An 11,162-nucleotide genomic window follows, 5' to 3' on the forward strand; every position below is an offset into this window, starting at 1 on the left:
TGTTACATTTCCCGCTGATATGTTTTATTTTTCTCACTGAACAGGAAACAAACCAAAACTTTGAAAAACTCCCCCCCATCCCCCAACTTGTGGTGGCGCTACACCAAGAAGGAAGCAGCAGAAAAACCTCTGAAGCACAACTTCCTTCTTCTTCACAAAGTGTGAACAAAAATGAAGTGGTGTGAGATTTTAGCGATTGTACGATTTCTCTTTTGTTTTTGGCAAGATACCACAGCCCATTTTTCCTAGTATTTCTAGACACAGGTTAATTTCAGTTGTATTTACCCAGAATGCCCTGCGCTATAGGAGCAGTCTCTGGTCCGCTTGACATTCACAAATGCAGAGTTCACTTCAACCAAACCGAATAAAGTACTAGGTTTTTAGAAGGACCAAAGTTGGTTTCTCTGATCCTCATCAGAGTCTAATTCCACATTCACACTTCATCAAATGAATCAAACTTTATAGGCAATTAACCTAGAGTTTGATTGAAGCAGACTCAAAAGGGCCGAATACACTCTCTCTGCCACTTCTCTCATATGTCTCTCACAGGTAATGGCGACAGGAAGCCCAGCAAATTCGGCCTCAGAGTCCAGTACCCCTCGTAACCGCCGCCAGCTGCCTCAGACGCCTTCTCGTCCACGGCCTTATATCTCATACTCTCCTCTCGTCTGCAAACCATCAACCTCTCCCACTGCTGCTCCCCTCTCCTCTGAAGGGCAGTACCAGCCTCAGGACGCCGCCGGTGGCTCCACAGAGACCTCATGGCGGGCTGAGAAGGAGAGCAGACCCCTGTCGGCAGGTCATTGTTCATCTGGAGGTCAGATTTCAGGACCAAGCCACCCGTCGCCTCACCGCTACATATCAGAGCCCTATCTCCCGTTCCATGAGGACTTCAGCGGTGAGGATTCAGGTGACAGGCAGGAAACACTGACCTTTGAGTCTGCCATGGCCACCAGTCTGGGACGGGCCAACGCCATAAGCTCTGCCCCTCAGCTCAGACACTCCTGGCAGGTTCCCAATGGTCATGTCCGGAAGCACTTGGTCCAGGGGAGCCCGACTGACAACAGCGAGCTGCTAAGTGACACAGATGAGGACGACCGCTGCTAAAACTCAAGAGACAAAGATGTAAACGATGCACAGTGCTTCGGGGCACGCCGGGGCGGCTGCATAGCACCGGAGGGAGCGGATTTATCTCCGCTGTGGCTCAGAGAACCTCACGTTCTCAGCACCGTAGCATTACAGCCAGGACTGAGCAACACCGCTGTTCATCTGGACGCCTGTGTCCATCTTCACATGTCCGTGCGTGTCTGTGGTAGCCGAAGGGAATCTAGACGTGTGGACCTGAATGTCTGTTTACATGTGTGTGCTCTTAATAAAGAATGTGCCAAAAAAAAAAAAAGGTGAAAAGCAGAGGGAGACCCAAACATAAGTAGCCCACTGCGCCCAAATCAATGTGTTGCAGCTCCTTCCCAAACAAGCGTTTTGTTAAAGAACAAAAATACGGTGAGAAGTCTGTCCAACATGTCCAAATGTCTCCAAAAAAATCTGATTAAGTGCATTTTGTGGAAGTGAAAAATAGAGGTAGCATATACACATGTAATAAGATGAATGTATTTTAGTTTTATGTTCAGGTTTATTTGGTGGGTTGCTGTTAAGTCTTTACAGTGCATAGTTGTGGGAGGAGAAAATTCAGTGGTCGAGCAGCCAGTCCTGTTTTTTCCTGTTTACAGTAAGAGTTTCTACATGACTTGTGGGCATTACGCAGCTCTATCTTTCTGTTAAAATGTGAAAACAATGTATAAGCTTGTAAAACTGATGGGATGTTTTGTCTCAAGATCTGGGTGCAATCTAACGTGTACTATAAGGACCCGACGTGAAGTCAAGGAAAAGCTAAGAACTGAAATGTTTAATTAAGTTTCAACAAGACAGAGTCATCGAGACGGCTGAAAATTTCATTTCATCTGCTTTGCTCGCCGTCTACAACGTCCGGCGAAGCCGTCATGTCCCAGTGATGCTGCCATGTGAAGCAAGCCAAATGTTTGTCCAACCTCCGCGCCTCTGTGCTGGACCGCCACTCTTGATGGCGTGGCAGAGAGCTAATTTAAGCCATTTGTTTTGTACACAGAGCTAGAGATGTGTTGCCTTCTTTCCTTTGATGATGAAATTTGTGACAAATTATTGTCATACTGCCATACACGGACGCTTGAGCAGAATCCGCGGTGTTGTTTATTTCTAGCCCACTTATTGTTCCCATCATGTTTCGTCTGTAGAGACATTGTTATTGTATTTTCTGTGCTTGAGAGCTTTAGTATTTTCCACATGCATGATCATGTCTTGAAGCTGCCTGATTATTTTTGGTGTTCAAGAGGTTTTTACAGAAAACAATATTAGAAAACAAATATGTAAAGAAGTACACTATATTGCCTAAGGTATTTAGTCACTTGTCACCTAAAAATATAAACTTGAGAGGCATCTCACTTTTATGTCACAGCGATTGTTATGATATTGACCCTTTCTCTGTAGCTGGAAGAGCTTGAACTTTTCTGGGAAAGCTTTCCTTTTAAAGTTTAGGGGTGTGTTTACAGGATTTTTTAAATCATTCTTCAAAAGAGCATCAGTGAGATCAGACACTGATGTTGGAGGAGAAGGTCTGGCTTGTGCTCTTTGCTCTAATTCATCCAGCAGGCATTTTATTTGTGAAGTTGGATGTTGGTGTAAAAATTGGTGCGGACCAATTTTTCCACACCACACTCGTTCACCGATGTCACTATTTGTTTTTGGTTTGCTCTGGTTTTATGGGTTTATTGTGATTCTTTAGCTTTAGGATTCTTCATGCTTTCTGTTCTGCATATTTTGCTTGTTTTTATTTTGTTGGTTTCCCTGATTCTCTGCGTACGTCTGTCGTATTTTGAATTTCTGTCTATTCCTTGGTTTGCCTTCTATTGACGTTCACTGTCTATTTATCCAGCACCTTCCCTCAGTGCCTCGGCTCCCTGCTGTCCATAGCTCATCTGCTCATTAACTCACCTGTCTTGCTTTCCAGTAATCAAACACCCCACCATAAATAGTTGTTTTTTCTCATTCTGAGTCAGGTCCTCTGTAACTGATACCAGGCTGGTTTGTTTCTTGTTTGTAAATTTCCTAAGAAAAAACAGAAAGAAGCTATTTATTTTCACCTGCCTGCCTCTTACTTCCTCATCTGCTTTACCATTGTGTCACAGTTTAAGTATTTCCATACCTTGCTTTGTGAATTCCAACAATCATCTATCTTGCCATTTCCAAACAATTCCTATGAAGTTGGCTGTCTGAAACTGCCCAGCATGTCTTGTTAGGGTGAAGTATTAAAGATTAATTTATATGGTTTTAGAAGGCTGATCCAAACTCTGGAAAAAACACAATGCACACAGATTTTGTGCCTGAGTTGCAGTTGTTTTCAGTCACGCCACTCTTGTGAAAATTTCCTGACTGGATTCACCGCACAGATGGCGTTCTGTGCCATGTTGAATTCATGAATTTTCCAGTTGTTTGCAGAAGCAGTCTCAATGCCTTGATGCTGGGTTTGACACTCCTACGAGCAAAGAGTTGACTGAAACATCGGAGCTCACTGACTGGGCTGGGTGACCCAATACTTTCAGCAATAAAGTGTATTTGTTTCTCATTCTCAGCAATCACTTTCCACATACTTTGACCATCACGAAACTTCAAAAGGTTCGTTGTTCCCTCTGATTAAGGTGAATATATCATGTGCTGTTGTGTTGTTAAAATATAAGGAGTTTGAAATGTGAACCCAGGACATACTGAGACCCAGGAGCTCTCTGGAAAAAAAAAAAAAAACAGTTTTAGCAGAAAAGTCACTGAAGTGTGTTTTACAGTAAACCGGTTGGGTTACGATCTCCCTGTAGTATATACCTCGCATAGAAATGTCCTACACATGTACAGCTCAACTTAGGACTTAACTTGAATGTCGGTCTGTACAGACAGCCTAGTCTGTACCTGGGAAAGCTCCCTGTCAAGGCTGGATTATTTAGATAGACAAGCCCTCTGGTAAATATGTACAAAATCCATCTGTCATTTATAGTACCTTTTGATTTCTACTGTAATTATCATGCCTGTTTATGACTGTTTACAGACACATTAAAAAGATACCCTGTCTTTTCTGTGCCAAATTAAATTAAATTAAATTAAATTAAATTAGTATGATTTGTTAACACACCGGTCTGCTGACGTTTTTCTTAAAATGTTTCCCCATAAAGTTGGTTCAGTTTATTTGTGGGGCTGGCTCCAAAATGTTATGAGATTGGGTAAGAAAAGTAAGCTCTCACCCCACATCTTCTCTCTGGAATATTATCGTCATATGGCAATGTTTGCAAACTAGAGTAAAGAGTAATTTCTTTTTTTTCTTTTTTTTTTTTTTCCTGTAAAAGGCTTAAAACTGACCTGGGTTATTGACACAAAGCTCTGCTGCCGTCTGAGTCTGTCAGCTTTGTGACACAGTTTACATTCACTTGTGAGTTGGCTCTATGTGGGAAAGGTCTTTAGTTTCTCAGAAGCATATTAATATGTGCGTTCTTAATCCGTCACATATCCACTGGCCTATTCTAAACATTTAAATGTGTGGTCCAGTTGGAAGCTGTGTGTTTAAGACTTTTGTCTTTTGACAGTAGGGTGGTAATATCAGATGCTCAGAAGTCTTTGTAGACATTTTACTCTTTTATAAAGACTGTTAAAAATGCCTTGATTCATGTAAAATACTTTTATTCCACACATGTCACCATGAAACCTTTGTGATTAACTGTTTTTAGATACCTGGGAATACATGTCAAAGTATAGTGAAGCCCAAAATTATTCATACTCTTAGCAGTATTTAAAGTAAGAAACGTATAGGAAATGTAAAAGACAGCCCTTTAGCATAAATACAGTATGGACAAGGATGTAAATTTGATTTTTAAAAAATGTTTTTGTTTCAACATAATAATTTATATCCTTTTTAATAATCAATGTTTATTGGCAGTGCCGTGACAACAGCTTCTTCTTCTATTAGCCATACTATTCCATGGTTTTTGCAATTAATTTGTCAGCGATCAAGACCAAAGCCAACTAATCTAGTTGTACTTTCATTAACATTTAAAACTTGGCATCAGCGTGCAAGTAAGGATCTCATGAAGACATCCAAAGGTGAATAAATGCTGGTAACAAAGGCGGTGTGTTGAGGTATTCCCAGTTTACAGTTTGGACACTGTGCCTTGTAAGGTCAGAGTTCAGTTCCCAAAGAAATATGATGCTACATTCTGACTTCAGACTAAATGAAGGCACTCATCTGTTTAGTTATGGTGGTTTAGAAGTAGCCGGAGCTGATGGATTAAAGGTGGCTTTTGGAGTTTGTTTTCTCTTTTTCTAACTTAAATGGGCGTTCTTCTCTGTTGATCTCTATGAAATGCTGACCATAGTCACCCCTGACCTGTCTGAACATTTCGCTTTTAGGTGTGATCCTGCTGGGAGGAGCTGATTCCTCTCATCACACACCCTTTCCTGTGAGCTCCAACCCAACCCTACACACCCTTCTTTATGTAGTCACCTATTGTTCTTCTGGCGTTCATGTGCCATTTCTCACCTGGACATCAAGGCTCCACGTCTCTCTCCTGACAAAATAACAAGAAAATATGATTCAATGAGAATTTGGGTTAGATTGTTTTATGAAACACATTGTATTTAAAAAAAAAATAAAAAAACTCCTGTGCTACATATCAAGAAAGTTCTTAATTTAATGTCTAGGCTCATCCTTTAAAACACTTTAGCTATTTCAAACTTAAATTTCTCCTGCTCATTCATGCTCACTCACACATGCAAAGCAGTTGACTTTCTCACCTCATCTGATCATATGCTCCGATCCAATAATCTGCGCTGAATAAACAGAAAGGCATTCACACCTTCTGTTTACCAGCATGCTCACATAAGTGTTGCTCACACTCTCACTTGCAGATTTGTTGAAGAGGATAAACTGCTGGACAGCCGCCCGTCTGGCAGAGCAATGCTACAGTGACGAGACGGCGTCCGCATCAATATGTGTCTGAATGTGCTTTTACCTTGGTCGCCTCACTTTTTTTTTCTTTTTTTCTTGTTGCTTTGAGCTGTAACTCTGTCAGTTTTACTTCAGGGTTTTTGAAGTAAAACGTGGAGTGGTTGGAGCTCCGACTTTCAGACAAAAACGACTCCAAGAGAGGAAACCTTTTTTTTATCCACACCAGAGGCCATGTCTGCAGCTCAAGTTTCGGTGCTGATATTTCTGCTGAATTATGTAAGTCTTGTTGTTGATATTCTTTTGTGTCTCACTGAATCTTACTTAGATTACCTGAACTTTCTGCAGGTGTAGCATTAGCAAAAAGCTAAAATGCTAAATGTCACTATTGAACATTTTCATCTCAGATTTACAACCAGATTTAACTTTGTTGTTATTTTGTGAAAGATGACATTGAACTGCGTTAGCTGTAATTTAGATACTTATTTTTTAAATGAACATGAAAGAAGACTAGTTTTAATATTATAGTACAACCCATAAAGCCAAGAAAGCTGAGAGTTTATAACCTCAAACAAGTGGGGTTTTTTTTCAAATTTTCTATGTCAGTCTTTCCATTCTGTCTCCTCATTGTTGTCTTTTCCCCTAATATGTGATTAATAGACCTGGCCAAGAGTAAACAGAAGCAAGTAAAGTCGTAGACATTTTTTTTCTCATTTCTTATTTATTTTTTAATTTTCGTTCTGTCTGACCTATTTATAATAGGAATTTGCTTTTTATTTATGCTCTATTATTTGATTATATCCCTGATTTAAATAGATTTCACTTTAGTTTTCATGGTTTTTGTGCATTGTCTATTCTCGCTTATCTTTTTTACCTAAAGTCAGCTGTCACTACTGTTGCTGTCCTGTAATATTGAGTTTTATTCACAGTATCTTTATAGATTTAATGTCTTGCTTGCTGCACAGTAAGGATTTCATGTTCGTCGTTTTACAGTCAAATAAGTTAGAAGAGAATGCAGTCCTATCACATGTTTTTCAGAGAAAACGTATGTGGCTTTACAACACCTACATAGTCATTTCTGCATATAGCTGTTTTGAAAAATGTCATTGTTGTTTTGATTACAGTTCTCAGAAGATGTCTGAATAAAACCTGAACTTCTTTATGTCGAAAAAATTCCAAACAGGTCGGCTCCTCTCACGGGATAACCGCTCAAGCTGGATTCAAATCAAGCCCAGAAAACCAGGCTGGTTCCTCTGAGCCGAGCGTGAGAACTTTCCCTGCTTCACACACACGTGATGGTCACACGAAAGCTTTACTAGAAACCCAGAATATTGTGGAAACAACGCCCATAATCTCAACCAGCAGAGTTGAAGACAAACCAGACATTGAAAGATGCAAAGATTATGAAGACAGGAATCCTGAACCACATCCTGTGTCCTTGACTGAGGAGGAGCTTTTTAAATCTGATGTGGAGAGCCAGGGGAGTCGGCGGAGCTCTGAAGACATGACCAGGAGTCCGACTCCAGGGAAACCTCAGTATGAGCTTCTTGCAGCCGATGGCAGCTTCACAAGTGATATTGTGTCTGTCACAGACACTGCTGAGGCGACTCTCTCAGGCCCTAATATTCAATCTGAGAATCCCACAGAAACAATCATGACAGAAGCTTTTTCTAACAGACCGCATGTTGCTCCCTCTCCTACTTCTGTTCCCACCTCTGAATCAGGCCCTCTTGTCTCCAGCTCACTTCCCTCATATAAGGGTGGAGGAGAAATGAAGGAAGTAAGAAAGAAATCACCATCATCAGTCATCATATGGCCACTTTTTGCAGGCACGACCTCATCCCCAGAAGACTGCAGAGTAAAACACGAGCAGGAACAAAAAGAAAAGGCAGAATCAGAGGATTTATCTGCACCTCAGAAAGATCCAGCTTCAAACCTGACCCTCATTACTAGCAGAATAATAAAGGGAGAAGAACTGAACACTACTGGCTTTGACGCTAATAATACGTCGGCCAGTGAGACAAGGGAAAAAGTAAAAATGGGTAAACATCTAGAAGCTGTTTCTCCTAAAGTGAATGTGACACAACTTCCGCAAGCAGGAGGAAATGAAAGTGCAGATGCAGATTACGGTGACGAAGAGTTAAAGAGGGAGGCGAAAGATTTGAAACATCCAACAATGGAAGCTGCGGTGTTTGACAATGAGGAAGTCAAACCTCACCATCATTCCTCATCAGATTTAATCGTTCAGTTTAATTCTGGAGTCCAATCCCAGACTGAAACACAACAGACTGTTCAAGCAGCCAATCAGGCCTCAGATGTCAAATCCAGACAAGTACAGGCAAAACCCAGACAAGGAACCAGAGGACAAAGGGTAATACTTTAACACAATTGTTCAAAAGAAGTTTTTAGAAACATAATTTATATATCTCCATTCATACAAAGGTGAATTCAAACTTGAATTCAAAAAAAATAAACAAAAAAATAAATGTATAAATTATTCCATTTTAGTTTGTTTTCATCCAGCTTGGTGTTTTTCATATTAATTTCAGTAGCATGGTCAGTCCATTCTGGTTTAGTTTTGCTTACTTTTTATAGAGTTCAGTTTAGTTTAAGTTCAGAATTCACAAAACATGCAAAAGAAACGGCACATCACAGAAAGGTTTTTGTAAATCCTTCACCCAAAAACCAATATCCGTACAAACAATAGAAATAATTAGAAACAATAAAACTATAAATATTTTATCTACCAATAGAAAGGTTTGTACACAGCAATCAAGTTCAAACATCTCCTGAAATATATGGGGTTTTTTTTCATATTCCATGAAAAAAGAAACTGCTATAAAATCCTAAAAAGTGGCTCATTGAATTTTGTGTGCAGCAAATGTATTTATTTTCTTTATGCATTACTGAAATTTTCCATTGTAGCATTTGGAAATTTCAATCTAATGGGACTAAGACAGACGAAACCTTTTTCTTTGGAAGGTTCGACCACGCCAAACAAAGGTTGGGTTTGTTTCTTGATTGAAAAGCTTTGCCTCCCTCATGTGGTCAATATTTGGTATTACAATTGATTCGGACAGCTTTTACATTTGCGTTTGAACAACTAAGATTTCCTCTTACATCTTCAGAGGATTTTATTTATCTCCTATAAATAATATCTGAAATATCTTTATGTCTTGGAAACATCTATAAATAATTTTTAATATGCATAAAAAAATCTATTCACTTTTTTTTTACTTTGTTGGTGCTGGAAATGAAAGATTTTGTTGTTTAAAAAACAACAAAGTATGTAAGGATGCAATAAAAAAATGTAGTTATCACATACTTTAAAATTTTTTTTTTTAAGATATAGAAAATAGTGTATAACTGAAACATTTATGAAACCAAACCATGAACAGCTGTGAGAAAAATAATCATGCAGGATTGAGATTTTTCTTCCTGTTTGTCCAGGTTACAGGTGAAATTTTTGTTGTTTGAAGTTTTTGCTAGCAAACTAAATTTGCGCGTTATTCTTTCTTTAGGGACAGCAGGGTCCACCAGGACCACCAGGGCTGCCGGGAACGATAGGAGACAAAGTAATGTGTAAACAGTTTGCTTATATTTATAGCAGTGTATTTTCTTCAAACCTTATTCTAAGCAGATTAACACTGCGTTAATGGTTCTGGATCATTTAGAGTCTGAGAGTCTTTTGTTGTACCATCGGATACTTTACAGGTTAAATTTACATAAAAATGAATCTTTGATCTACTAAAAATCCAGCTGTGGTTTTTTTTGTGTGTTTTTTGTGTCATTAAAATGATGACAACATGATCTAAAATTAGACATGTTTTCCTCATCAAAGAAACACATTGTGCTCTGGCTTCTAAGGGCTACCAAGGCGTCATGGGCAGGACCGGGCAGACAGGATACAGAGGCCCTGTTGGGCCACCTGGGATGTCCGCCATTGTTGTGTTCAAAACCTCTGAAGAAGAGTGGGAGGCTTTCAAGGTAAGTGTCCTCTGTGGATCTCCACCAGCAGTAATCAAACCCCATAAATACAAGCAACAGGCAGCGAAAATGGTCAGATAAACCAAGGCTGTGAAATAAGTTAAATAATAAAGATGAAAATACACAGCAGTGTGAACGGGTCAGTAGAAGCTACTGAATTACTGAAAAACAGATTGAAGAAATGAAGCAACTAACAAATGTTTTGCTCATCATCTATTTACGTCACTGCCATAGGATACATTCATTTAGCGATCTTTGCGGTTCAGTTGGACGTCTGGAGGGAATTTTATATCACCTGCTGATTTGTGACATGATGAAAGATGCCAGCCCTGCAGTCATAAAACTGCAGGCAACAGACAGTTGACTGATTTCTTGTAGTTTATCCTAATCTAATTTGACAGATTACACCAACAAAGGATCATTGAGGTATTTTAGACAAATGTGAGACAGGTCTTTTGTTTGTCAGCAGTGGTTTTCACCTCGGAGTCCTCCCAAGAGATCTAATTTCTGCTCAGTCTCTTTGATATTAAATCACAAATACTGATTTTAAAATAGAAAAGTGAGAGCTGCTGTGCTGCAGATGGGTTTTTTTATATGGGTCCTTCTGTGACTTGCTGGATAAATTAAGTGATTTTATGTAGCACCTTTCCAGTCATACTCACCACTCAAACCACATTCACCCATTTTCACTCGCAAACACATGTATTCACCTGTTTGCAGATTTGTATGGGTGCTTAATAGGCTGAAGCTAAAATCAAACCTACAACCTTTCAATTGCTCTACAAAAGTACTACTCTAGCACTAAGCTACAACCACAGTGGATGGGCTAATGCTCTTTTAGAATAATTTTGGGAGGCCAGCCACTCTTGTTCCTCGTTTTCTCCAGGTGTGCATAATTGCTCTCACTGGGGTTTACTGGATTCCCAGAGTCTGTTCTTGAATTTCTTTAACTTAATTTTTTTTTACTTTTTTGGGATCTTTTAGCCTACTTTGTGTTGTCTGAGGTTTTATTTATAGATTGATTCTACAAGTCTTCTGTCACACTTCTTCTCCCCTTGATAACTATATCATCACTTAACTTTGTTCATTCATTTGATAATAAAAAAATTGGCTGCACAGTGGCGCAGTTGGTAGAGCTGTTGCCTTGCAGCAAGAAGGT

At 39.5% G+C, this 11,162-nt stretch overlaps 2 protein-coding genes across 4 annotated transcripts in view; both read left to right on the forward strand.

Annotated features, from left to right (window-relative positions):
* cacna1ea (calcium channel, voltage-dependent, R type, alpha 1E subunit a) overlaps positions 1–4,152 on the forward strand; it is a 106,152-nt gene extending 102,000 nt beyond the window's left edge. For all 3 annotated transcript variants that reach the window (XM_008407909.2, XM_008407908.2, XM_008407910.2), the window contains exon 49: positions 550–4,152. In XM_008407909.2, the coding sequence (XP_008406131.1) occupies positions 550–1,107 (558 nt within the window). In that variant the 3' untranslated portion in view covers positions 1,108–4,152. The remainder of the gene's footprint in view (positions 1–549) is intronic.
* A 156-nt stretch (positions 4,153–4,308) lies between these two features.
* Positions 4,309–10,943, forward strand: LOC103464173 (collagen alpha-1(XXIV) chain-like). Its single transcript, XM_008408109.2, has 5 exons — positions 4,309–6,295; positions 7,200–8,387; positions 9,538–9,591; positions 9,884–10,003; positions 10,890–10,943. Exons 1-5 carry the CDS (start codon positions 6,251–6,253, stop codon positions 10,941–10,943), a joined length of 1,461 nt encoding a protein of 486 aa, XP_008406331.1. The 5' UTR covers positions 4,309–6,250.
* The last annotated feature ends 219 nt before the right edge of the window (positions 10,944–11,162 follow it).

The sequence above is a fragment of the Poecilia reticulata genome, linkage group LG4, assembly GCF_000633615.1.
Source record: "Poecilia reticulata strain Guanapo linkage group LG4, Guppy_female_1.0+MT, whole genome shotgun sequence".
Classification (NCBI taxonomy): domain Eukaryota; kingdom Metazoa; phylum Chordata; class Actinopteri; order Cyprinodontiformes; family Poeciliidae; genus Poecilia; species Poecilia reticulata.

What these genes read in the sequence shown, in the direction of transcription:
- LOC103464173 (XM_008408109.2), top strand. Translation starts at nt 6,251, where the DNA reads ATGTCTGCAGCTCAAGTTTCGGTGCTGATATTTCTGCTGAATTAT. An exon ending in AAGGAACCAGAGGACAAAGG is followed by an intron (nt 8,388 to 9,537) that starts GTAATACTTTAA and finishes TTCTTTCTTTAG; the next exon opens with GGACAGCAGGGTCCACCAGG. An exon ending in AAGAGTGGGAGGCTTTCAAG is followed by an intron (nt 10,004 to 10,889) that starts GTAAGTGTCCTC and finishes CGTTTTCTCCAG; the next exon opens with GTGTGCATAATTGCTCTCAC.